The sequence below is a fragment of the Macaca mulatta genome, chromosome 8, assembly GCF_049350105.2.
Source record: "Macaca mulatta isolate MMU2019108-1 chromosome 8, T2T-MMU8v2.0, whole genome shotgun sequence".
NCBI lineage: Eukaryota > Metazoa > Chordata > Mammalia > Primates > Cercopithecidae > Macaca > Macaca mulatta.
In genome coordinates, this window is record NC_133413.1 from 154163087 (window position 1) to 154189551 (window position 26465).

At 62.5% G+C, this 26465-nt stretch overlaps 1 protein-coding gene, 1 long non-coding RNA gene and 1 other non-coding gene across 52 annotated transcripts; 1 reads left to right on the forward strand and 2 right to left on the reverse strand.

Moving 5' to 3' along the window:
- Positions 1 to 216: 216 nt before the first annotated feature.
- On the reverse strand, positions 217 to 26345 carry SCRIB (scribble planar cell polarity protein). 50 transcript variants are annotated; one of them, XM_077944352.1, is made up of 40 exons: positions 25789 to 26345; positions 24544 to 24661; positions 24362 to 24440; positions 24181 to 24270; positions 24014 to 24070; positions 23855 to 23918; positions 23572 to 23646; positions 23359 to 23503; positions 22804 to 22922; positions 21695 to 21894; positions 21457 to 21623; positions 21237 to 21367; positions 21030 to 21155; positions 20127 to 20294; positions 19172 to 19600; positions 17901 to 17963; positions 17076 to 17165; positions 16564 to 16641; positions 15268 to 15591; positions 15090 to 15170; positions 14707 to 14982; positions 14183 to 14293; positions 13784 to 14077; positions 13521 to 13709; positions 12931 to 13077; positions 4780 to 4890; positions 4642 to 4698; positions 4403 to 4477; positions 3456 to 3581; positions 3277 to 3339; positions 2514 to 2597; positions 2253 to 2351; positions 1985 to 2144; positions 1762 to 1912; positions 1497 to 1682; positions 1268 to 1410; positions 1154 to 1191; positions 948 to 1022; positions 677 to 728; positions 217 to 596 (listed from the first exon to the last, which is right to left on the reverse strand). In XM_077944352.1, the coding sequence occupies exons 1-40, from the start codon at positions 25945 to 25947 to the stop codon at positions 451 to 453; spliced, it is 5346 nt and encodes a 1781-aa protein (XP_077800478.1). In that variant the 5' UTR covers positions 25948 to 26345; the 3' UTR covers positions 217 to 450. The 50 variants fall into 50 exon arrangements, 43 of the variants coding, with proteins under 43 accessions (XP_077800478.1, XP_077800477.1, XP_077800486.1 ...); XM_077944351.1 differs by having other exon boundaries at positions 3423 to 3581; XM_077944360.1 differs by lacking the exon at positions 12931 to 13077.
- Positions 5577 to 7694, forward strand: LOC106999989 (uncharacterized). The gene is made up of 3 exons (XR_003732588.2): positions 5577 to 5798; positions 6309 to 6531; positions 7320 to 7694. It is a non-coding gene; the product is annotated as an uncharacterized LOC106999989 (long non-coding RNA).
- On the reverse strand, positions 23499 to 23584 carry MIR937 (microRNA mir-937). Its single transcript, NR_032709.1, has one exon. It is a non-coding gene; the product is annotated as a microRNA mir-937 (primary transcript).
- Positions 26346 to 26465: the final 120 nt, after the last annotated feature.

Below are 26465 nucleotides of genomic sequence, written 5' to 3' on the forward strand. Positions count from 1 at the left end.
CTGTCCTGAGTCCCGGCTGGCAGACACAGGTTTGCAGGCACTTGGGGGAGGCCCTGCTGGGGATGGGCAGCCCGCCCGGCCCAACCTGTGCGCAGTGAGGCGCAATGGGAGACGTGGGAGGGAGGGGAGGGTGCAGCCCTCGGAACTCAGCCTGGCCTCGGAGGGCAGGAAGGGTCTGTGCTAGTGGGCGGGGGGGGTGGACAGGCAGACGGGAGGTAAAATGTAGTCAACTTTATTCTCCTTAAACCACAAAATAGAGTCTTTGGTTGTACAAACATCACTAGTTACAGTCTTGCCGAGGTCTCGGCTGGGGTGGGGCAGTTAGTCAGAGGCCAGAATTCCTGCGGGGTCTCTTTAAAATGCTAACACCCAGGTTAAAAGACTTGGGGCAAGGGTGGTGCTGGAGCTGGCAGGGCCCCCACCCCAAGTCTGGGGGAGGCGCCTGCTCCTCTAGGAGGGCACAGGGCCCAGGCCACGGCGCCCAGGCCTTACAGGGCGACGGCTGCTGCAAAGCGCCACATCTTCAGGGCCCACGGCGCCAGGAGCGGGCCTGCCCAGAAGCACCAGAGCCACTTCTCCATCCTCCTCCTGCGGGCCTGGCGGGCAGGGACAGGCGGGCAGTGAGCTGAGGGCAGCTGGGCTCCTGGGAGTTCACCCCAGCCCGGCCCCAACTCACCAGGGCTGGGAGATGGTTCCAGGGACCTCAACTCCTCAGCAAAGTCCGGCGACTGTGATGGGGAGAGTGTTGATCAGGCCGGCGCCAGCCCTGCCCCAAACCACCCACATGTGGGTTCCCAGCCCTGAGGCCCACAGAGCCCGGCTGAAGGGGGGAGGGGGATGGAGAAGCAGGGCCACGGCAGAACGCGGGGAGGCCCTGCGGGAGCGGATGGAGGCGGTGGCAAGCACGGACAGGGTGGCAGGCATGCAGAGGCCTGGAGGCCAGGTACCTGGATGTCATAGACAGGTCTGGAAGAAGGCAGGGCTGCAAAGGCCCTGTAGTCAAACTTCTTTCCAGACAAGGGCTTGAAAGGACAGCGTGAGGGGAGAGGCAGAGAGTGAGAGGAAGAGGGGGTGAGGGCCACGGGGGTGGGGGCAGGCCAGACCCCCCCCATGCCTTGGGGGTGAAGGGAGGGCATAGCCACCGGCTCCTCACCAGGCGTCCCGGGGAGGTGCTGGTCTGGGGGCCGAGGTCTAGGGGGACAAGAAGCGGGTGTTGGAAGCAGCCCAAGCAGCAGGCTGACCCCCCCACCTGCCCTTACCCACGGACCTTCCAAAGGGGTGGGCGACGGGGTGGGCGCAGGGGAAGGGGCCTCCGCCAGTCGCTCCAGGGGCCCCCGCATGCCCCGGCCCTCCTGGGACCTGCTGAGGACCATCTGTGCTCGGAGAGCGTCCTGTTCCAGTGACTTCATCCTGCAGAGAACAGTGGGCAGGGGTGACTCGGGGCAGGAGCAGGGAAAGGCCGCAGGGTGGGGTGGGGACCCCAGGCAGGGGCTTACCTGGCTGCCCTCCACAGTGCACGCTTCTCAGCCTCCAGGGCCCGGCGTTCGGCAGGGGACAGGGCGCGCTCGGGCACTGGTGGCTCCGGACTCTGCACACGCAGCCGTTCTTGGTGGCGACGCTCAGCCTTGGCCGTCCGCACCGGGGCGCCACTTCCCAGGGGTGGGGGGGACGCGGGGCTCTGCCTGGGGAAGGGACAGAACGTGCTGTGTGTGGGGGGGGCACGTGGGGTGAGTCGGGGGCATCTGGTGGGCGGCTGCTCACCTTGAGGAGGGGCTCGGGCCGGCCCAAGGTGGCTCCTCATCCTCCTGCTCCTCCTCGCCCAGCGCCTCCCCGTCCAGGGCGAGCCCCGCTTCGGCCCCAGCCTCTGCCACGTCCCGCAGCATCTGTACTCTCTTCTGCTGTAGTTTTCTGGCTGCCAGAGGGCAGGGTGGGTCAGGCCGGGCCAGCCTAGACCCGGCCCCCAGCCCACTTCCGTGCCCCTCACCTTCCTCCTCCTGCATCTTCCGCAGGTCGTCAGCACCCACCAGGGACACACGCTTAGGAGGGCCCTCAGCTTGGGGCACGCGCACCTCCAGCTCGAAGTACTTCTGCCGCTCGCGGAAGGACAGTTGCTCCGGGGAGGCTGCAGGTCCAGGCGTGGGGGGCTGGGGGGAGCGAACCTTGAGGTTTGGCTGGCATTCCTCCGGGACACTGGGGCCCCTGAGCACCCACCCCAACCATGCGCAGCAGGGAGGGGTGCTGCTCCCACACACCTGGGCGAGGGCGTCCTCAGGAGGGTGAGAAGTGGGCACGGCCGCGAAGGCCCTGTAGGCCTGCTTCACATTGACGGGCAGCTCATCCGGGGAAGGCGGCTGGGGGGTGGGGCTCCTGTGAGCTACGCTGGGGCAGCTGTCAGGGCTGCAGCTGTGCTCAACTCGCCAATGGCTGTCCCCACTGCCTGCCTTTGATCCCCACCCACCATCCTGCTAGGGAAGGAGGCTCTGCCACCCCCACCCATGGGACAGAGCACTCACGGAGTGGGGACAACCTCTGCCCCTGAGGGCTGGGGAGCCCTTTGGCCACGCCTGAGCCAATGGCTGGATCACCCCTGGTTTTGTCTAAAAAAGGCAGGTGGCAGTGGCGGGGGAAGAGGAGAGCAGGATCAGGGGTACAAGGCAAGGAATGGGGGTAGACAAGGGGAGGGAGACGAGAGAGGGGGAGGGGGGAGAGAGGGGGAGGGGGGGAGAGAGGGGGAGAGAGAGGGGGCAGTGGGGGAGGGGGAGGGAGGGAGTGGGGGAGGGGGAGGGAGAGAGTGGGGGGGAGGGGGGAGAGAGAGAGAGAGAGAGAGGGGAGACCTGGGTGGGGCTGACATCTTGCCTGTGAGGGGCTGAGCTGGGTCTCATGGGTGCTGCCACCTCCACCTTCACGTGGCAGTGTGTTGGGGGAGGTGCCAATAGTGGGGGGGGCAAGGACTCCCAGACAAAAGGCAGGAAGGGGTGCGGCAGGTGGGCCCTGGGAGGCGTTGGGCCCAAGACACTGACCGGGGTCTCAGGAGCTTAAGCCCCTCCAAGAACAGCACGCTCAGGCCCCCCACCCCATCGCCAGGCAGCTCTGGCCAGGAAAGTGTCCCTGGCTGTCCTCACACAGGAGGCCCCATGGTAGCAGAGGGAAGACCAGAGTCAATGGCACCCCACGCCAGCCCCTGACCCCATCCCTGAAGAGGGGCCCTGTGCACAGCAGCCACCTGCTCTGCCCTCCACCCGCCATGGGGTGCGCCCGTTAACCTGGGACACTCACCTGCTGGCCACTAGGGGAGCAGGGGGCTTCGGCCATCTTCGCTCCAGCTGCTCCAGACGGTACCTGGAGAAGTAGGCAGTGGGTGGGGTGAGGCTGGGCAGGGCTGTGGCCCCGCAGCAGGAGGGACTGGGGGGCCTGGAGCTTGCCTGGAAGGCACAGAAGCCCTTCAGTTCCCCAACCTGACTATAGCCCAGGCGACGCCCCAGACACTCGGTCAGCAAGGAGGGGCTCGTCCCCGTCCCCACAGGATGCGGGGGCCTGGGCTGGGCAGCTGTTGTCTCCACGGCAGTGTGCTGGCTGGAGCTCTGCAGGAGAGATGGGAGCGGACAGGACAGCCGGAGGAGAGAGCAGGGAGGGCTCAGGGGAGGGGCCGGGGACAGAGATGCCGGTGGGGAGCCCCTACTTGTGGTGTGAAGCCCTCAGGGTTCAAGTGGCACCCTGACCGCTGTCCCCACGGCTGTGCTGTTGTTCATGAGGATGAAGGGCCTCCTGGGAGCCTCCCTCTCAGCGCAGTCCATGGCCAGAGGAGGCAGGGTCGGGTCCTAAGAGCCCCTGAATGGCCTGCCTCAGCCCCAGACCCTGCCTGGCCCCTCACTACCACTCCACCGCTTGGGCAAGGGTCTGGCGGAGCCCATCCCTCAGTCACTCACATTCGGTGGGCTGGCGGGGCACACCCTCTGGGAGGGTTATTTGTATCTTTAAGGGGAGGGAAGGGCCTGCATATCCTCCTGCCTGTCCCCAGCACCTGCCCCTCCAGCTGCTCCAGCCCGTCCTCCCCTTGGTGCCGTGTGCCTGCCCAATCCCCCAGGAGCCTCCGCCTCCAGCCAGCAGGTGAAGCTCTCACACTGCCACCCCGGCCTGCTCGGTGAGTACAAGAAGGTCCTCGGCCTGTGTCACCCATCTGCAGCTCAGCGTGGGGGTGGGGCAGCACCAACATAGCTTGGGTCAAGAATGAGGGTGACAAGCACGTGACAGGCTGGGGTAGCCTGCAGGTCAGACGTGGCCTCCTCCCATCCCAGCCCCCACCCAAAGCTTCCCTCCCCAACGGCCCTGGCGTTCGTCCTGCGGTGGCCGATGAACAGGACAACAGGATGGAGGTGGGGGGCACTGCACACTGGGCACTGACCCTCTGCACGCCACCAGCGCTGGGCACGGCAGCCAGGGCACGGTAGTCCAGCTTCAGGGGCTGCAGACCCCGACCCTGGGGGCAGAGTGGACACAGCACTAGCAGGAGCAGCTCCATGGCGGCACCCGGCCAGCACAGGGCAAGAGAGGGGGTCCTGGGGGTTACTACCCAGCACCCCACAGGCAATGTGCACCCCGTTCCAGTGCCCTGATGGGAGGGGGCAGGGCAACCACACTCACCGTGGCTTCTGTGGCCTCGGGTCCCCAGTGCAGGGTCTGTCCAGGCGGCTCCTTCTCCTGTGAGCAGAGCAGACCCGTCAGGCACCACCGGCCTCGGGCTCCCTGGCCCTGGGGCTGCCAGCTGCAGGCACCTCTGACCTTGCCTGGGCCCTCGGGGCTCAGCTCCCGGTCGATGGAAGAGATGCTCTCCAGGCTGTTCCGGTGGCTGATGCCCGCCGCAAAGGGGTTGGCAATGACACCTGGGGACACCTGAGAAGAGGGGTGTGGGCTGAGAAGTGAGGACTGCAGCCCGGGTCCCACCTCGGGGCAGGATGAGGCCCCAGCCCAGAATAGCCAGCAACAGTGAACAGAGGAGCTGCATCCCTCAGCAGGGCTGACCGCATGGCCGGGATAGCCTTGGAAGGCATTCTACTGGACCCCCCCCAGGATGCTGCAGTACTGTCCCCGGTCCGTCCCCATCACAGCTCACAGGGCTGCTGTGGACGTGGTCATGTCTGCACTAGGCGAGGTTGTGAAGAGCAATCTCTTCACAGCAAAGATGCCTGCCACTTTGCTATGTAAAGTCACCCCCAGGAAGAACTGACAGCCACCAAGATGGGGGAAGGAGGGGCGTGAGTAGTGGATGCTGGAACTGACGGCACAGAGTGGCCCCCTCAGGTGGAAAGGCTGGCTCCAGATCCCAGCGTGAGTGCTGGGCAGGGATTCTGAAACAAAGGACACCATGCAGGAGGCCTGGCCAGCTCTGCACCCTACAGAGCTCAATGACCTATCCCAAGCCAGTGACTGGCAGGGCGGAGGGGGAGTCTAGAAAGGAAAGGCACCCAGGGAGCTCAGGCAGGGCAGAGGAAGGCCAAGGAGACAGGACCAGCACAGGCAGGGGCTTCTGGCTGGACACAAGATGTACTTGGATCCTGAGCCGGGGTTCACATGGGCAGACGGAACCATGGGAAGAGCTCACTTCCAAGCCCAAGGCGGGCAATGGGACTGCGTCAAGCCCCCACCGCCACCAGCAGCCAGAAGGGGCAGCATGGTGGAGACAGGCCTTGTTCATCATGCTCATCACGGACGGGGTCCCTGCGAAGTCAAGGCGCTCTCAATGTGGCCTGAAGAACAAACCCAGCCCTATGCTGTTGCCGGTTAAAAACACAACTGAAATGGTAAGGGGAAGGCAAAGAGAGGGCAGGCAAACACACGGGAGGCACAGAGAGGGGTTGCTCAGGCCAGGGGAGACAGGATGTGAGGTCACAGCTGTCAAGCAGGCAGAGGGATGCTGTCACCACAGAAGATGCTATTTACAATGATACAATCATCATCAACTGTAAGCACTCAACAAGGAAGCAGCTAAACACAGAAAGCACACTAGTAGAAACACGAGAGCATCATAAAAGCACAGTTATACAGGAAGACTTAACTATGTCTTTCAGGCTCTCACAGAACTAGGAGGACAAACAACAAACAAGGTGCCTGTCTTCTCAGTTTCTGAAATAACTTAAGTCAAACAGCCACTGGACAGGTCCAAGAGAGGCAGGGGGGCTGGCAGGGTGGGAAGCAAGGTCACAGGCAGCCCGGCCTCTCTTGTCAGAGAGAGCTGCTCAAACACAGAAAAGGCAGACCAGGGTGCTGACTCTGACAGCCACGGGTGAGCTCATCCTCTTCTATCATTCCAGGAATAACCTCGGGAATGACTGGCATGCCCCCTTACCCCCTAGTTCTGGCCCCCGGGAGGTCCTGAGACGATGCCCCAAGAACGCTACGTCCAGGGCCAGAGCGCAGCTTCTAAGTGTCACTCTCCACTAAAAGGATCCAGCGCTCCTGAGAGAAATGGCTGACTCTAGGGCTGGGCAGGGCAAGGAGAGAAGCCCAGCACATCCTGGAGGCTGGAGGCAGAAGGTGAGGAGGTGCTGAGGGTGGAGGTTGTATCAGAATGACTCAGGTCCTCAAGCCCCTTCTGTGGGCCAAGTCTGGGACAATTTAAGCATCAAAATAAATTATGATGGTAAACGGCTGTTGCCCATGAAATAAAATGGAAGCTCACTTGTTAATGAAATGGGCTCCCTCGTGAGCTCACGTGAACAGGTAAGCAGACACACGTAAACTGGGAGAAAGGGAAAGCTCGGTGGCAGGAAGCTGCCTGATGAGTGTGGGAGTGGTGGGTTAGGACTGTTGCCAACCACCTCGGGGCCTGCTCAGAACCATCAAGGTGCTGAGGCTCACAGGTGAAACTGGATGAGAAACAGCCTGTTATGTGCTCTGAAAGTACCTCCCACACTTGCTGATTTCAAGGGGCAGGAGTAAGTGCAGGGGGAAACCTGGCTGACCTCGTGGTTCAGAGCATCAGAGTGAGCCCTGGTGGGAGGCGCAGAGACACATGGTAGCTCTGTGATAATCCCGGCCAAGATGCACACGCTGAAGCCTGTGAGGGCATCAGACCCAGCGTGGGGGCAATCACCGCCGGAAGCTGGGAGGGCCTATGCCCACCAGAAGCGTCAAGGTCAGAGGAATCAGCAGAGACAGGCACACTCCACCCGAAGGAGACTAGAGGGAGGCTCCCGCAACGGAGCGCATCCCGCGCAGTGGCTGAGTCATGAATAGGGCTGAGTGTCACAGGTTCTTTGTCCTGTTTTTGCAACTTTTCTCTAAGTTTAAAATTCATTTATGTATGTGCTTATATTTTTCAGAAAGAAATGGCAGAATAGGCTGGGCGCGGTGGCTCAAGCCTGTAATCCCAGCACTTTGGGAGGCCGAGACGGGCGGATCACGAGGTCAGGAGATCGAGACCATCCTGGCTAACACGGTGAAACCCCGTCTCTACTAAAAAAATACAAAAAACTAGCCGGGCGCGGTGGCGGGCACCTGTAGTCCCAGCTACTCGGGAGGCTGAGGCAGGAGAATGGCGCAAACCCGGGAGGCAGAGCTTGCAGTGAGCTGAGATCCGGCCACTGCACTCCAGCCTGGGCGACAGAGCAAGACTCCATCTCAAAAAAAAAAAAAAAAAAAAAAAGAAATGGCAGAATAAACCAAAATGAATAAAGATGGTGGCCTCGGAACAGAGATGGAGGCTGGTCTTCTGAAGTGACTCTATATAATTTCAGCTTTGGAACCACGTGAATATTTACACAATTAAGAAACAGATTTTTTGTGGTGGCAGACGCCTGTAATCCCAGCTACTTGGGAGGCTGAGGCAGGAGAATTGCTTGAACTCGGGAGGCAGAGGTTGCAATGAGCTGAGATCATGCCACTGCACTCCAGCCTGGGCAACAGAGTGAGACTCCATCTCAAAAAAAAAAAAAAAAGGGCCGGGCGCGGTGGCTCAAGCCTGTAATCCCAGCACTTTGGGAGGCCGAGACGGGAGGATCACGAGGTCAGGAGATCGAGACCATCTTGGCTAACATGGTGAAACCCCGTCTCTACTAAAAAATACAAAAAACTAGCCGGGCGAGGTGGCGGGCGCCTGTAGTCCCAGCTACTCAGGAGGCTGAGGCAGGAGAATGGCGTGAACCCGGGAGGCGGAGCTTGCAGTGAGCTGAGATCCGGCCACTGCACTCCAGCCTGGGCAACAGAGTGAGACTCCGTCTCAAAAAAAAAAAAAAAAAAAAAAGATTTTAAAAAAGTCACCCTAAAAGCTGAAAGGAATCAGCCCAACTGTGTATCAAGTTGGTAGCAAAACCACAGAATGATCTCAAGTGGCTGAGAACACAGGATGCGGACTGCACGTCCCAGCAGGGTGAACCGTCAGGAAGCAGCCGCCAGGAGCTCAGCCCCTCTCCACGCTCCTGCTCTCAGTCGTACCACTGGTGTTGCTGCTTTTGTTTTTAAGAGTCTGTCTTGCCCAGTCTGGACTCAAATTCCTGGGTTCAAGTGATCCTCCTGTTTCAGCCTCCTGAGTAGCTGGGACCACAGGCACATGCCACCACACTCAGCTAATTGTGAAATTAAGGAAAGATTTCATAAGAAAAAGTAGAAAATCACAAAAGTTAGTAAAAACCCTGTAATCTTAAATGAGTTAAATATAACAGTACAAACTCATGATTTTTTCTCTTTCTAAAAACATCCACCTCTCAGTCTCCATCTGCTGCAGAGGCCACAGCAGTGCCTGAGTCCTGAGCACACCCGGCCCACGGCTAGGAGCCCTACACCCAGCTCCCAACCAGAGGGGCCAGGTCCCACGGCTAGGAGCCCTACACCCAGCTCCCAACCAGAGGGGCCAGGTCCCACGGCTAGGAGCCCAACACCCGGCTCCCACAGAGAGGGGCCAGGTCCCACGGCTAGGAGCCCTACACCCAGCTCCCAACCAGAGGGGCCAGGTCCCACGGCTAGGAGCCCAACACCCGGCTCCCACAGAGAGGGGCCAGGTCCCACGGCTAGGAGCTCTACACCCGGCTCCCACAGAGAGGGGCCAGGTCCCACACAAAAATGGTGGAATCCAGGGCTGGGACAGGCGATACAAAGAATGCCTTGTCAAAGCAGCTGAGGAATGACAGGGTCATGCCACAGGGATGCAGGGCCTTGTTGCCTGATCAAGGGACATCAAGGGAACGCTATGTTGAAACCCATCAGGAAAACAAAGACTCATGAGTTCACGAAAACCCTAAAAACAGAAAGACACCTCAGGAACCACCTTTGGAAGATTCCAGGGCCCCAGCCTGTTATTCTAAAAACTGACAAAGGGAAGAACCAAGCATTTGATCTTCCTAGGTCTTTCCTGCAGGAGCTCACATCAGGACAGAAACAGAGCTAGTGATCTCTCCTTTACAGACAGATCTGCAGAAACGTTAAAAGCCGGAGATGCAGTGGGAAAGACTGAAGGATTCTCCCTGAGAGTGGAAATCAAGGAAATGCCAACAGAAACGGCAGTCTCTTCTGAAGTTCTATTTGTAATGGTGATGACGACAAGGGAGAGGTGGTCCTGATCAGTATTCAGAAGCGGGCTCTGAAAAGGCCATCAACACACAGGACCCTGGTCAGCATGACCAGGAGGAAGAGGACACGGACAGCAGGGCCGAGAGGGAGGTGACTGCAAAGGAGGGGCCCAGTGGGAGAGGACTTGCATCCTCATGCCAAACACGCGGGGTAGCGGGCAAGTCTTCTCAGACAGCGCACAGCCACCTAGGTTTGCGCAGGGGTCTTGGCGCCGACCATGGCGAGGCAGGTCTTTACTGAATCAATCCTCTCGACCCCGAGAAGCAGGCACCGTGGGTGACCCATTGTACAGACGAGGAGACTGAGGAGTAAAGTCAAGCGCCCACCCAAGGCCCGACAGCAAGTGAGGGCCAGGCTTAGATGAACTATGCATGACCCCCAAAAATGCACAGTACTAGAATGCAGGAGACTTAAGCTCTGACAAACAAACATGGGCCACTGCTCCAGAGTGCTGGGGACGTGCAGGCACTCCTGAGCCAATGCCAAGATGGGCTTGCATAGTGAGAAGAAAGTTACGGAACCCAACGGGCAAACCGATGCCCGCAGGGCCAGGCGGACACACACAGATGAGTCCAGTGGCCTAAGAAAAATGGGGAGGGGTCACCAATTGAAGCCCCCCCACGCCCATGCTCTGGAGTCAGAAACAGAAGGTCCCGTGGGAGCACAGGCCTGGCCGCGCCACGGCTGCCGAGCTTTTTGTGGGAAGCCAAGAAGCTAGACATGGCGTGGACTCCTGACGTGTGAAACCCGCTCCTCTCTCTCAAGCCCCAAGCCTGCTGATGAAACCTCCATGGGCCGAACCAACCCTACTTAGCAGATAAGAGGACTTCAGAAAACTCAACACCCGCTTCAGATAACAATTCTTACAGGTTATAAATAGAAACAGCACCCCCCCAATCAATTTAAAAAACGTTGTAAGAGTCTACAGCAAATGTCACACTGTAAGATGAAAGTCCCTTAGAGCAAGCCCCCACCTCCACAGGACCAGGGGCTCTGCAGGAGGGGAAACAGGAGAGGCCCAAGGTGGGAAGGGTGACCGGGCTTCTGCCAAGAGGTGAAGCAGACTTATAAATCCAGGTGAGGATTGATGAGAATTACCAGGAAAGCAAGAGCCACCTTGGCGACACCCTGGAGAAAAACTCAACATAGAGATAACCCCAAGGCTGGGCGCAGGGCTCATCCCTGGAACCCCAGCACTTTGGGGGGTCAGGTAGGCAGGTCACTTGAGCCCAGGAGTTCAAGACCAGCCTAGGTAACATGGCAAAAGCCCGTCTCTACAGAAAACAATGAGCCAGGTGTGGTGGTGCGGCTGTAGTCCCAGCTACTTGGGAAGCTGAGGAGGGAGGATCGCTTGAGCCCGGCAGGTTGAGCCTGCAGTGAGCAGCGACTGCGCCACTACTCCAGCCTGGGTGACAGAGTGAGACCCTTTCTCAAAATGTGTATATATATACATGTATGTGAAATCCTAGAATTCCAGTCGGTTTTTGCACGGAACTCGGCAGGTTCATTTGTAAGAGAAAACACATGACCATAGAAACTTTTCAAGACAAGAAAAAGGAATCGGTGACTTTGCCGACGAGGATTAGGTATGAGACCTGCTACAAAGTGAGGCATTTAAACGCGTGGCCCAGAAGCAGCTCACAGCTCCCTGGGACCACGTCCAGAAACAGAGCTTGGAGCCCACAGGAACTGAACACAATGAGGCCACATTTCCCCCAAATCACTGGGGAAGCGACAGACTATTCATTCGATACTGCGGGGACAGCTACGCATCCAGTTACTTGCAAAGCAATTCCAGGGCTGGGCGTGGGGACATGGCTTGAGCACGGGAGGCGGAAGCTGCAGTGAGCTGTGATTGTGCCACCACACTCCAGCCTAGGTGACAAGCGAGACCTCGCCAAAGCAATTCCAGGTGAACCACGGAGCTGTATGTTGTTTAAACTTCCAGAAATACTAGAAGAAAACGGGACAATGTTTTTGTAATCTTGCAATAGGGAAGATCTTCTCAAGGAAAAAACCAGAATCCAGAAGTCATAAAGGAGTCGTAAGACTTAATTTAAAAATTGAGATTTTTGTAACTCAAAAGATCCCATTTTTTAAAGAAAAACATAAGCAAGAGCTGGAGAAAAACACATCTGTACCCACAGAACCAAGATGAGTAACCAGGGCGCTGGACGGGAGCCAGGGCAACAACAGAGCGCAAGGGCAGTGCTGGGGCGGACGACGAGCCCCCGGGAAGACGGACGGACGCGGGAAAGAGGCAGCCATGATGGGGAAGGGGAGCTGGACGCAGCTCTCAGCCCTACTGCTCGGGGCCCCTGGCCTGCCCAACACAGCAGAAACAGTATCTGCCTCCAACACCAGGGAGGGTATGGTGGCTCCGTCCGTTGCGGGCCAGAGTGTGAGATCTGAGACCCCTGCCCCTCCGGTGTCACGGCAGGCTCGTGGGGGACCCGGCCAGATGCAAGGAAACCGGTGGCGACAGCAGTGCCGCACGTGGATGCATGCCGGCTACAGACACAGCGCTAGCCCTGCCTTCTGCATACCTCACTCTTCCCCAAGGGAGCGCGTGCTCTCTCTCTCTCTAACAAAAACTTCATGAGTAAATGTATCAAATAAAACATGTTTAGACATCTACTTAAAATAAGTAAATACAAGGCAAGGCCCTTTCTGAGAACCAGATGGTTCAGGGCTTGAGTCCTCAGATAAATCCTTCCCTGGAAACCACCCGGACTCCCTCAAGGACAGGAGGGGAGGTGGGTGAGGGCCGGTCCGGGGCCAGCCCCAAGCTCGCCCCAAGCCCGCCCCAAGCCCAACGTCCAGCTGTGGAGCGAAAACTACGAATGCACTTCCTACCAGGGGCCCCCACGCTGGCTGTGGGTCAGGACACACTCCGTGGCTGTCAGCCTAAAGCCACCATCCCAGAGGTCCCTTGCAAGACAAAACCATGTGAGGGGCCGCCCCATCCCAGAGGCTGTTACGGAGAGGAAGCCATGTGTGCCTGTGGGGAGAGGTGACAGTCACCTGCCCCCTGTGGACCTGTGTGACCAGCAGGGATACCCTTTGGGAGGAGCAGGTGGCCCCTCCAGGTGAAGACATGTGCCCCCGCCCAGGCATCCGCCCAGCTTCAGCTATGGGTGCCGGCCCTCCCAGGACCCACCCTCTTGCGGCCCTGCAGCCCACTCCGGCGGGAAGCCAGCCTGCACACCCTGGCACCGGTGAAGAGCCCTTGGAAGCTGCTGAGGCCTGCTGCAGACCCCCTGGGACAGCATGGGGAAGACGACGGGAGGGAGATGGGAGCCCCCTGACAGAGGCCAGGCTTTTCCAGGATTCAGGCCGTGCTGCTAGGGAGGACTCCTGGGGCCCCACCTCACATCCCAACTCCCAGGCTGGGCTTCTGCTCTGGAGTCCAGGAAGTGACGGACCAGCAGTTGGGCAGGAGATCCTGGGGAGGGAGCTCTCTGTTGAAGGGTCACCAGAGGGGCTCGCTGGAGTCAGGCATGGCCCAAGGACGGGCTGAGAGGAGAAAGGTGCCACTGGACGCAGGAGCGGGGACCCTCGGACTCCCGAGGAGTCTGCCTGGCTGGTGGGCTCTGGGCAAGGCTCAGAGACATCCCTTAGCAGCCTGGTGGGACTCTGCACGAGTCACCGGTGGCTCAGCTGCTTTTAGGACCAGACCACATAGTGTGCCCCAAACTCATGCCCCTCCCCCCATCCGTTCACATGCCTCATCCTACTTGGACTGGGCCTCCGGACAGCTTGATTAGCCAGAGCTCAGCAGAAAGGAAAGGAGGGCCCTATCTCCAGCCCCCTACCCCTCACGGCTGATGCAGAGCCGCAGAGCACCTCCCAGACCCAGAGGCACAGAGGGCCCGTCGCCCGCCCCGAGAGGTGTCAGCGGTTCACGCCACCTTGAGCTGGGCCAGAGGGAGGCCTGGTTCCGGGGCGGGATGGCTAACCTCCAGGGCTGCCGAGGAGCCGGCGTCGAAGCCGTCGCAGACCAGCACGGTGAGCGTGTCGCCCACACCACGCAGCAGCTGCACCGCCTCACCGTGCGTCAGGCCCAGCAGGCTCTGCTGGTTCACCTCCAGCAGCCGCAAACCCACACGCAGCCGACCGTCGCGCCCGGCCGCCCCTGTGGGGCTCACCTGTGGGGAGATGTGGAATGGGAGAGACCTGTTGGGGGGTGGGACCCAGGGCGGGCTGGGGTGGGGTGGCTCACCTTGGAGATGAAGATGCCCTCGTCTGTGGGGTCGCGGGGGTTGCCGGCGTGGCCCCTGGCACCCCCGCGGATGCTGATGCCCAGCCTCTCCCCGGGCGCCTTCTGGATGCACAGCTCCCGTAGGCCCGGGGGCGCCGGGTCCCTCCGCACCAGCAGCGACAGCTCCAGGCAGGGCCGGAGCAGGGCGCTGACTGCTTCTTGGTGCGTGGCGTCCCGCATATCTTGCCCGTTCACTGCCAGGATGCGGTCCCCAACTCTCAGGCCGCTGCGAGCGGCCAGGCCCCGCGGGAGCACCTGTCAGGGAGAAGGGTGGCAGCTGGTGGCTGAGGCCACGCTGACCTGCGCTGGTACCTGGGATGGGTACGCCTCTCACAGAACCGCCCGGATGGGCTGCCCTACCTTGGAGATGAACACACCAGGCTCCTGGACACCAAACGGGTGGCTGGAATGGTCGGAGCCTCCGACAATGCTAAGCCCCAGAGGGCCCCCAGCTCTTGGCAGACGGATCTCCTGGGGATGCGGGGCGGGACAAGGACAGGCCTCGGTCAGGACAGGGAAAGGGTGTGGGAGGGCTCCCAAGAATCCATCCTGGTCCGTGGGGACAGTGGGCGGGGGCTGCCCTGATGTGCCCACGGGGGTTTCTGTGCCACCAGCGTTCTGCTGTCCAGGCAGGCACACGGCATGAGGACAACATCTTTGCTGACTGTGGCCATGTGGCTGGCCGGGAGACTGTGTCAAGGGGACCACACTGAGGAATCTGGCTGTGGGGCAGAGCCCCCGCCTCGAGGGGCTGCAGGGGAAAGGGCGAGCAGGCCGGCTTCCCACCCAGAGAAGACTGCAGGGCCGCAAGAGGGCAGGTCCTGGGAGGGCCAGTGCCCACGGCTGAAGCTGGGTGGGTGCCTGGGTGGGGGCTTGTGTCTCACCTCCACTGGGTATGGCCCTTCCAAGGTGGCGGCCAGCAGGCTGGGGGCCAGGCTCGGCAACCCAGGCTCCCCGGGGGTGGCAGTGGTTATGCTGGTGGTGGTGGTGCTGGTGATGGCAACAGCGGCGGTGGGGAGTGAGGAGGAATGTGGCGGAGGACTGGGAGGAAGAGGGCCCCCAGCCTCCCGCTCCAACAGCAAGGCGATGGTGGGGGAGGCGGCAGTCAGCAGGGAGACGGCGTGGTCATGCCTGGCCTCAGTCACGTCCACTCCATTAATCTGTGGGAGCATGCCCGAATCAGGGAGGCCCAAGGGTAGGATGGGACAGAGAGCGCAGGGCGGGGCAGGGGGCATGGGTGGGCAGGGTGGGGCCTATCCCCACTCACAGAGAGGACACGGTCGCCAACCTGCAGTGTACCCGCACGGTGAGCAGCACCGCCCTCGGCAATGCGGGAGATGAAGATGCCCTGCAGGGGAGCGTGAAGGAGGAAGGGCTGCTGGTGAGGCTGGGGTGCGGCTGCCAGCTCTGGAGCAGCCCTCCCTGGCCCTGAGCCCTGGCCTCACCGCATCACCAGCCCGGTATGGCGTGGAGCCTTTCCCGCCAGCAATGCTGAAGCCCAGCCCCCTCTCGCTGCGTGCCAGGCAGGCCACGTGGCGCTGACGGAGGGGCCCAGGGCTCTCGGCTGGGAGCAGGGGCAGGCGCAGCCCCCCTCCCCGCCGCTCCCGGGGGCTGTAGTCGTCCTCAGGTCGCAGAGGTGTGATGGTGACCGCGTTCTCAGGCTCCACCATGCGCTCCCGCCACACTCGCATCTGCACGGCAGTGCCTGCCCCCCTGAGCGCCTCCACGGCCTCATGGTGCTCGGCGCCCTGCAGAGCCACGCCATTCACCTGCGGGCCAGAGGCCACGTGCATGTCAGGACCCAGTGCAGCCACCTACAGCCACACGCTGGGGGCTGCAGACGCTCCCTTCAGGATGGGGAGACTGAAGCACAGGGCAAGGGGAAAGGCCCCAGGCTCTGACACCCTAGACCTTCACCCACAAGGTTCCTCGTGGGCACCACTGACCCCTGCCCTACCAGGTCCTCAGAAACCCGGTGTGGGCAGCCCAAGGGCCAGGACACAGATTGGCCACGGGAGGCAGGCAGATGCCCCCACGGCCAGGACACACATGGCCCTGCTCCTGGATACCTCCTGCCCATCTGAGCAGTCCCACATACACCTGAGATCGCTGGGTTACCGACCCACACCCCACCCCAACACCCAGCAACGGGAGTTCCCATGCAAAGGTTAGGAGAAGAGCTGAGCAGCAGATGCAGCATCTGAGCCCTGAGCAGACGCCTCCTGGCTGGGCTCCAGGGCCCTCGCCTGTCCTCAGTGTGTCCCTACAAGAAGGGCGCACACCTCTCTAGAGCCCCCTGATGCCCATGCCCAGGCTGGACAGCCAGGTGCCCAGGCGGGGGCTCCAGGGCTCCCATACGGGGTCCAAACCCCACCAGACCTGCCAGCAGCCTGACCCCTCTCGGTCAGCCCAGGAGCGGCCCCTCCTGTGAAGGCCACTGTGCCCAGTGCAGCTGCTGCCCTACCCACTGGTAGAAAAACACACCTGTACCCAAAGAACAAAGATGAGCAACCAGGGCACTAGATGGGAGCCAGGGTGACAATGGAGGGCCCAGGTGGCTCCTACCCAGGTGGCTCTCTCCTGGGGTTTACAGGTTCTGTGGCTTCTCCCAGAAGTCTTGGTGTCCTGTGCTTGGAACTCTTGGGGAGGCTGGGAGAAGCCAGCCAAGCACACTAATACCAGGGACTGTGTACCTCCAGAGGGCACAGCTGCCACTCGGGGCTGAGAGGTTCCCGACTCACCTCCAAGAGCTTGTCACCCACACGGACTCCAGCCCGGGCCGCAGGGCCTTCCTCGGACACCCGAGAGATGAATATGCCCTAGGGCACAGACATGAGCTTGGCAGGAGCCAGGGAGAGGGGCCCGTGGTCCTGCCCCTGCTGCAGAAGACCCAGGAGGGGAAGACCCACTCCCAGCAGCCCCTAGCCCTGGCCAGCAGGAGGACTGCGCTCCGGCCACTGTGGGATCCTGAGTGCCAGGGAAGGAGCAGGTCAACCCCGAGAAAGGGCTCGTGGCCCCAAGCCTGGTACACAGGCACCTGGTGAGAGAAGAGGGGCTGCGAAGGGAGGACAGACCCAGGCACCTTCAGGTTGCCCTTGGACTTTGGGATCCCACGACAGTTGGTGCCTTGGGCCCAGCCCATGTCCACAGAGTGTGTGAGTGTTCTCAGGGCAAGGGGCCTGTGTGCCGCTGGTGTGAACTACGGTGGGGATGGGCCGGTGGCAGTGCAAAGGCCCTCCTGGGCAGTGCTCACCTCGTCGTCCCCCTTATAGGGTGTGGAGCCCTTGCCGCCCGCAATGCTGATGCCCAGGCCCCCAGTCTGCCGCAGGATGGTGAGGGTCAGCTGGAAACAGAACAAACGGGGTGTCCAGGAAGGGCCGCGGTGCGGCTGCCTATGCTCTCTGCAGGAGAACCCATCGGCGTGCAGACGCTGTTTCCAGCTTTTCCCTGGGCAGCTGAATGGGGCCTCATACCACTCACCAGCCAGGGCCAGCACAGATGCCAGCTGGAGAAGCCCCAAGACCCCAGCAGAAGGGCACTGCTCTGCAGAGCGTGGTGGGCTGGGGCTTGCCCACCTCTGGGTGATGGAGGCCCGAGGCCCCCCGCCACCCTCCAGAGGGTGAGGGTTGCACTGCCTCTGCAGGCAGGTAAGGCTCAGAGTGCCACAGGTGGCTGACGGGAGTCAGACCAGCCTCTCCGCTTGCCCCTGCCAAGACAGGCTGCCCCAGGCAGGAGGTGTCCTGATCCTGGAGCCCAGCTCGATCTGAGAGCTCTTTTGGGAGGGATCTGCGCTCAAGCAACAGGGGCGGGGAGAGGCGTGAGCCCCAGCCCGGGAAGCGAGGCCAGCGGCGGCCCGGCCAGAGCGCAGAGGGAGCGGTACAGACCGAGCCCCAGCCCGGGAAGCGAGGCCAGCGACGGCCCGGCCAGAGCGGAGTGAGCGGTACGGACCGAGCCCCAGCCCGGGAAGCGAGGCCAGCGGCGGCCCGGCCAGAGTGCAGAGTGAGCGGTACAGACCGAGCCCCAGCCCGGGAAGCGAGGCCAGCGGCGGCCCGGCCAGAGCGGAGTGAGCGGTACAGACCTCTTCCTCCTCAATGCGAGCAGGCTCTATCAGCAGGTTATTGGCCTGGTCAAACGACACCCCCTGTTAGGACAGGACCAGCGAGGCATGCAGGTTAGCCACCGCCAAGACCGCCACCACCGCCTCACCCAGCCCCCGCCACGAGCAGAAAGGACAGAGGAGACCACACCAAGCTCCCTCGACTGCCCTGGCACGGGCACCTCCATCCTGGAAACGTGAGTGACACCGCACACCTGGGGACAAGCAGGGCTCGCCAGGGGCTCCAGAGCTGAGCCGAGCCCCACCTGGCTGTCCCTGCTGTGGCCCCTCCAGGCCCCCTCGGCTATTATGCCGTTGGCCCACACTCAGGGTCGGGGTGTCATCAAGAGCAAGGGAAGTGGGACCCAGGGACTCCCCCTGACATCCGAGTTTGCCCAGACAGCAGGTGAGACCCTTTGTGAGCCATGGAGGAGACTTGAGGGCCAGGGAGGGACACACTGGTGCCCCAAAGGCCCGTGTGGCACCTCAGGAGAGCCCGACAAGGCAGAACAGAGCCGTCAGGGCCTCAGGCCTGCAGCCAGTGCCTAACGCAGGGAGGATCCCAGGAGAGCCCAGGGATCTTGGGAGACGAACAGACCCTGCCCTTGGACCACTACATGTGCAGACAGGTCCCGGAGACCCACAAAGGGTGGGCAGCCACGCTTGTTTTCTGTGAACTCTGTGCCCGCCAGCAGGTCGGGCAAATACTGGCCAGCGGAGCAGCCTCTGGCACTGAAACCAACACCAGGGCAGGCCTGGGCCCCAAGCACGGACTGAGACCAACGCCAGGGCAGGCCTGGGCCCCAAGCACGGACTGAGACCAACGCCAGGGCAGGCCTGGGCCCCAAGCACGGACTGAGACCAACGCCAGGGCAGGCCTGGGCCCCAAGCACGGACTGAGACCAACGCCAGGGCAGGCCTGGGCCCCAAGCACGGACTGAGACCAACGCCAGGGCAGGCCTGGGCCCCAAGCACGGACTGAGACCAACGCCAGGGCAGGCCTGGGCCCCAAGCACGGACTGAGACCAATGCCAGGACAGGCCTGGGCCCCAAGCACGGACTGAGACCAACGCCAGGGCAGGCCTGGGGTCTGATGAGAGTGGCCGCGACGCCGACTCTCACAACATGTCCACCATCCTCTCCGGGTGGCCAGGGGCCAGTGGGTCAGTCCTCAGCCCTGCCCCTACCGCAGCCCTGGGTGCCCAGGAGGGCCAGGGGAATTTGGGTCAGGCAGGGGTGAGGCTGACACCCACCTTGACAGAGGGCGCAGAAGCCACGGCCCCCTCCTTGTCCTCCTCCTCAGTGCTGGCCTCCTCTTCAGCCCTGCTTTCCTCCTCCTCCTCCTCCTCCTCCTCCTCCTCCTCCTCCCGAGGACTACCTTCTTCCTCCTCCTCCTCCTCCTCCTTCTGGGCCCGAGGAGCCCAGGGTGCGTGGGGGCCATTGTGCCAGCCCCCGGGAGCCACAGGGCCCTCCCCATCGGGCTGCATGCCCTGCAGCAGGGCCACAACGGCCTCCGGCTGGGGCAGCTTGGAGATCTTGAAGTGCTTTTTGTAGTGAGGCGTGTCCTTGCGGATGAGCCGCTGCCTCCCGCCCGGCAGGGTCCAGGGGGCCTCAGGCTGCCCCTCGTTGGTCTCCCGGTCATCCCCGGGCAGCAGTGCGTCCTCCGCAAAATGCACTGCAGGCTGTGCAGACACAAGGGTGAGGGTGGCCCCAGTTCTGGGGCTGTGTTTCCACAGGAAGGCCCTGCTAAGCAGTGTGACCACAGACAAGGGCTCTGAAAGGCTCCCTGCCACATGAGGACTCAGCATTAACTGACCAGTGAGGGGCACGTGTCTCAGCCCTGAGAAAGGCAGAGGGCCAGGGGCTCATCCTGGAGACACACGGCGCCCCAGGTGGAAACGAAGGGGTGCACCAAGGCCTGACACCAGGGAGACCACAGGGATTCAGAAGGGAGTCCAGGGTGGATGTAGGGTCTGTGAGCCCAGCTGTCAGGGCAGACCCTCACCCCACCTAGGGTGGCAGCTCTCCAGGGCACCCCCACAGCATGGCCCTGCACCACCCGCAGCCACTCTGTACAGGGCAGCTCCCCCAAGCATCAGCAGGGCCCAGCCACTGCCTGCACCAAAACCGACCCCAGCTGAGGCCCTGCAGGGGAGGCGGCGCCCACCCAGCAGGCCCAGCCCCCGGCCCCTTCCTGCCAATCCACACCTCCTCATAGTCCTCTTCGGCGTCTTCCTCCCCACCAGCACTCGTGGCCTCCTGCTGGCTTCCACCCCGTGCCTCAGCCGATGGGCCCTCGGGCTCAGCCTCAGAGACTGTGCTGGCAGACGGGCGAGAGTCTTCACTCAGGCCAGACTCGGCACTCAGCCGCTTCTCCTGCGGCGGGAAGTGGGGTCAGGCTCCCAACTCACAGGCTGGCCACCTGGGATGCCCCTCATGTGGCAGTCCTTCCCTCAGCTTCCCACTGCCCTGACCAGGCACTGTTAATAGGCTCACAGCGTCACAGCTGCTCCCTGGCCCAGCCTGCAAGGAAGCCACACGCCTCCAAAGCCTAGGGTGGGCAAAGCCATGGTTCCACAGCCCAGCCCCAATGAAAGCCTTTCCTAAAATGAACAAGGACCACACAAGTTCCCAGAAGTATCCCAGCCCGATGTGAGCCTCCTCCCCTCCCATGCGCGGCCCCACACACCCTACCCCAGCCCAGACGACTGGTTTGGCTGCACCCAGGAACCCACAGCACGCATGTCACAGCTGTGAGAGGGGAGTCAGGCCTGCTCTGTCCCAGCCCCAAACCCCTTCCCAGGTGCCGATGATACCCTAGCCAGTTCCACCAGAGGCCCTTCCCAACAACCAAACCCCATTCCCTGTGCTCCCAGGGAAACCCACCTCTGGCTCTCCCCGTACTCCAGCCCCACAGATCTGCCCTGCACAACCTGCATGTCCACCTTGGCACCCTTCACCCAGCTGGCCCTGCAGCTCCATGTCCCGAAATCCTGTCATCAGCCTCATCTCTTGTTCCTTCTCTGTGCTGCCCTGGCCCTTACAGCCCCACTCCCAGGACGGACTAGACCACCACAGCTCCACCACAGGTTGCCGTGGCTCCACGCCCACCTCCTCCACAGGCAAGGGCGACCCAGGGTCTGGCTGGCAAGGGCAGGCCTCGCTCCGCCGCCCCTCGATGCTCCTCTTCATCACCTTGAGCTCGCTGGGGTGAGGTGTGGCCCGGCGCTGCAAGCCCTGCGGTGGGGACAGGGGTGAGCAGCAGCCACAGGGCAGGGGTCAGGCAGAGGTTCACCCCCCAGGTCCCCACCCTCATACCCGCTTCTCGGCTGCAGCTTCCTCAGCATCCTCATCACCTGTGGGGGCCTCCAGGAACTGGATGACGCTGACGCGGCTCGGGGGGGCGTCACTCCAGCTCTCCGAGAGGCTCCCCTGCTGCCCAGCATCCTCTGCAGCAGGTGAGTGTCAGGACCCAGGCTGGTCCCCGAGCCCTGCCTGAGGGCCACCCCGCGCTAAACGCCAGTTGCCAACAACCTACCGAGGCTGGATGGAGGCTGCTGGGGCAGCAAGTAGCAGGTGAGCACCTTCTCGCCAGTCCGGGCGTCATCCTCCGTCTGGAACCGCAGCATGGGCTGCGCCTGGTTCTCCGCCAGCCACAGGGCCTTGAGGTTGAGGTGGGTGAGCGCGAACGGCAGACTCTGCAGCCTGCGGGCCAGGCGGGCAGTCAGCAGGCGTTGGGGCCACGGTCTGGCCTGCGGGGCAAGGCTGGCACTCACCGGTTCCCTGCCACGTCCAGCACGTGCAGCTCGGCCGTGTGGGCCAGCTCCGGCGGCAGGACGGCCAGGCGGTTGTCCCTCAAGGAGAGGACGCTGAGCGCCACGCAGCCCCCGATCTCGGGCGGCAGCGTCTCCAGGTGGTTCCGGTCCACGTTGAGGTTGGTCAGCTTCGTCAGCTTTCCCAGGGAGCGCGGCAGGGCCTGGCCGGGAAGAGGAGGTCAGAGGACGCTAGGGGCTTGCTAGGGCTGGGAAGGAGATGACAGCCCCTGGGGGGAGGGCACAGACACTCCAGCTCAGTCAGCTCCAACCAGGGTCCCTCACAGCCCTTGGAGACCTGGACGGGGAGCCGACCACAGAGGCTGTCTCCACCCCACTCCATGCCCTCTGCTCCCCAAGCTCTGGCCATTGACCTCAACCTTCAGTCCCCACCACCAAAACATCCCACCAGAGTCATCCCCGGCCCTTTCCCATGGGTTCCCTGGACTACCTGCGAGGCTACACCCTGTGAGCCTGTCTGGTGCCTCACTGGTCTGCTCTGTCATCCCTAGGGCGCCCCAGGTCCCAGTTCCAGCCTGCTCAGGGCCAGCCCCTTCCTAGGGCCCTGAACCCCAGAATCCCTTTCTCCCTCTCAATGAGAACGCCCCCATGGAAACTCCCATGAACACCCTACCCACAGCTAGCTCCTGTTTTCCAGCCTGGGGATGGCAGCACCATCGTCTGGAGCCCCGGCCCGGGGCCTCAGCTTGCCTTGCTTCGTGAGGGGCAGGGAGATGCCCCGGGAGAGCAGCCTGCTCCCCACCTGTCTTCCCTATAGGCAAATCAGTTCCTACCCCTGCCTCTTCTGCAATCACTCCCCAGTGTTACAACATGTGCCGGAAAAGACAAGACCTGGACTCTTCACAGTAAATGGCAAAGGGCCCTGCCCTGGCCTCGCTGCCCCGCTTCACTCTGGCCAGCATGCTCCCGCTCTGACAGAAGGGCCCTTCCCGAGTGGCTCCACGAGTCAGGCTGCCACCAGCACCCCCCAGCAGCGCACACAGGCTGATGCCCCACCCTTGTTCCACACGCCCGACTGCCCCGTCCTTTCTGCCTCCCGAGCCGGACCCTACCATCAGCAGGTTCTCCGTGAGGATCAGCTCTGAGAGGTTCTCACAGTCCCCGATGGCCTCGGTCACCTCACACAGCCGGTTCTGGTCTACCTTTAGGATGGACAGCTGCTTCAGCTGACCTGGCACCGGGGAGACAGGGTGACACGGCTGAGCACAGGCCCCAGACGTGCCTCACCCACCTGGCTAAAGGCGCTCTCAAGGCAAACAGCGAGGCCCCCAGCCCCTCTTGCTGCCGCCATACTTCAGGAGGACCCTACCTACCTTGCCCCCACAGCCTGACCCAACCTCTTTTGAGAAAACACCAGGCCCCAGTGACGCTGCCCACCCTTCTGCCCTCACAGGCTCCACCGCCCCCTCCAGCACCACCAGCTGCCTCCTCAGCCTTCGGGGCTGCCCCAGGGTCCCACCTCCCCTCCCCTCCTCAGGCACAGCTCCCAGAGCCTGGGCAGACTCAGGATCCTCCTGTGTTCCATGCCACACAAGGCCCCGACGCCTCATGCTCCTCCCAGGGCCAGGCTCTGTGCGCCCCACCCGGGCACCCCCAGGCGCACTAACCGATGCCGTCGGGCAGCCGCCGCAGCAGGTTCTGGGACAGCAGCAGGTCAGTGAGCAGCACCAGCCCGCCGAGCTCAGCAGGCAGCTCCTCCAGCCGGTTTTCCGACACGTCCAGGCACACCAGACGCCGCAGGTTCCCAAGCTCCTGCAGGCAGGTGGAGAGTCAGAGTGCGGATGGGCGCGAAGCAGGGGGCCAGCCCCACCCTGACTCACCGGGGGCAGTGCTGACAACTGGTTCCGGTCAAGCCACAGCTCCCGAAGATTAGGCAGAGCCCCCAGAGTGTCCGGCTGCAAGAAGGAACAGAGAGAATAGTGACCGCGGGGCAGGGCCTCCTGCTGTGCCATGCCCAGGAGACTACATGGCCCCACGCCCAGCTCCCCCTGCCTGCCCTCCTGATGTGCCCCTTGCTGTTGGATCTGCTCGCTGTCCCCCTTTCTTTGCCCTTGCTTCTCCTGGCCCGCCCTCCGGTCTCCGCCCTGTCAGGCCTCTGCGCACCAGCACTTCCAGGTCGTTGCCTCCCAGATCCAGCTGTTCCAGCTTGACCAGAAAAGACAGGGACCTGCAGAGAAAGCAAGGTGGGGGTGGGGCCATGCAGCTCTGGTCCCTAGGCTGTAGCCCTGCCCTGGCCGTTGGGAGAATGCCCGTCACACTCACGCTGGCAGGGACTTGAGCAGGTTCTCCCGGAGCTCCAGGGTCACCAGGTTGGCGAGGCTAAAAGAGAGACCAAGGGCTGAGGCACGAGGAAGGCAGGCAGCGGTGGCAGGGGCAGGGCCAATCCAAGCCCCCCATCCCACCCTGACTCCACGTGCGAGGGCACTCACTTGCCCACGTCCCCGGGCAGTGCCTGCAAGGACACATCATTCAGGGCCAGGTGAGCCAGGCTGCGCAGCTGAGTGAAGCCATCGGGGAGCCTGGATGGGAGGAAGCAGAAGGTGTCGGACAACCAGACCACGGCTGTGGGATCCACAGCCCCTACCGACCCCACCACAGGCTGCCACCCACCTGGAAAGGGGGTTCCCGCTGAAGTCCGCGATCTCCAGAGCCTTGCAGAACTTGATGCTCTCTGGGATCTCAGGGATATCTATTACAGAGGATCACAGTGGACAGCTGCCATGGCCTGTAGGACGTCTGCAGCCCCAGCAGACACTCCCCAGACTCCACCCAGCCCTGCCCAGGCTCCCCACCATTCCGGGACACGTCCAGCTCCACCAGCTGCATGAAGTTGGCCACCTCGGGAGGTAACCGCTGGATCTCGTTGTCGCTCAGGCCCAGCTTGCGCAAGTTCAGCAGCCGGAAAAAGGGCTGTGGGCAGGGAGGACACGGACTCTGTGGCAGAGGCCACTCCAGAGCAGAGAAGAGCTCCTGGACACGTGGGTATCACAAGCCAAGGGTCCCTAGGCCTCTGCCTGCTCCAGGTCACACAGGATCTTGGGGTCTAACCATGACACCCCGTTTGTGGCAAGAAAAGCAAAGAAACACACGGTGCACATGCCCACTGTGTCTACCTCCCTCCACTCTTCACACCAGCCTCTGCTCTGAGAAGACACCTGCTGGTGACCAGACAAAACTCCAATCCCCTGCACTGTGTCTTATCTCGGCCTACCCAGGCCCCGAACCACTTCTGCCACCCTCCAAGGGCTCACACTGGTCTCTGCTACTGCATCCCAATAACAAGCTTGGCGTGGTTCTGCAGTAAGAACTCAGCAAATGCTCCCCCCAAAAACGTTAACAAAAACAGCAAAGTACCACAGGCATGGTGCTATGTGCAAAGCCTGCAGGTGGCCACGGAGAACTGTGCTGTCACTGCCAGGGCCAGAACAGGGTCACATTCTTTGGGACACCCAACTCCTAGGTATTGGCCACTCAGCACCCCATCTCCAGAAAAGAAATACTTCTTAATCTGTGTTTCCACCTCCTTAATTGGAAGAGCCTTAGTAGAGCAACTGACCATGAGAAGCAAGGACAAAGAGAGAGGGACAGCGAGTAGATCCGAGTGCAAAGGCCACATCAGGAGAGCTCCCCCACTCACTCCTGCACCCAGGAAGAAAAGGAGAGGAGGCCTGGACCCCATCTCCAGAACAGCCCAACAAGTAGTACTCATCAGTCACCTGAATCCAAGTTCCACCCTAATCCCATCGACCTCCCCGAATCCCTATGGTTTTCATTCTCAGGCTCCTCCTCCAGGCGCGGTGACAATCGCTATCCCCAGGCAAGCACCTGATGAGCGCTGCCACCTGCGCCAGCCAGGGCGGCTGGGAGAGGAGGGTGGGGCTGGCTGGGGTGGGGACCTGGCCAGTGCAAACCAGCAGGGCCGGCTGGAGGCTGCGGTGGCTCGCCCGGGCAGATTCTGCCACCGGCGGAACCAGGGGCTGGGGACGCGCCTTTGGGCGGCAGGTGCGGGCAGCCGCTCACCTTGGGCAGCCGCTCACCTTGGGCAGCTCGCGCAGCTGATTGGCGTCGAGCAGCAGCTCCTCCAGGCTGCGGCTGTAGCGGTAGATCTCCTCGGGTACGGCCTGCAGCGAGCAGTGCCGCTTGTCCACCGACTCCACGTGTCGGTTGCAGCGCCACAGCGGGATGCACTTGAGCATGGTGCGGGTGGGCGGCGCGGGCTCCGGCGGCGGCGCTCGGCGGGCTCGGGGCCGGGGGGCGGGGCTCAGTCCGCATGGGCGCCGCGCATGGGGAGGGGGCGCAGGCAGGGGGCGGGCCGCCGGAGACTGGACGGGGACGCGGCCGCGGCCGGCGCTGGGCCCGGCCCGCGCTCGGAATGCTCGGACTGCGGGCCTGGGCAGGGGGCGCGGCCCGGCGGGTCTCACACTCTCAGGAGGCGGGGGAAGCGGCGGCGGCGGCTCCGCATCCCGCTTGGTCCCGCTCAGCTCGTCCCCCTCGCTCGTCCGCCCGCTGTGCCGCACCGGAACCGCCGCTGCCCGCCGGACTGCCCCGCCGACACCCACCCAGCCGCCGCGCAGCCCGTCGGGAAGCCGAGTCCGGCCCTCGCCGCCCAGTACGCCCGGACTGCGGCCCCCAGAAGGCCCCGCGCGGTCGCCTCCGAGGACCCGTAGCTGCCCCGCGCAAAGCCTGCCGGGAAACCGGGCCCGCCCCGCGCGTG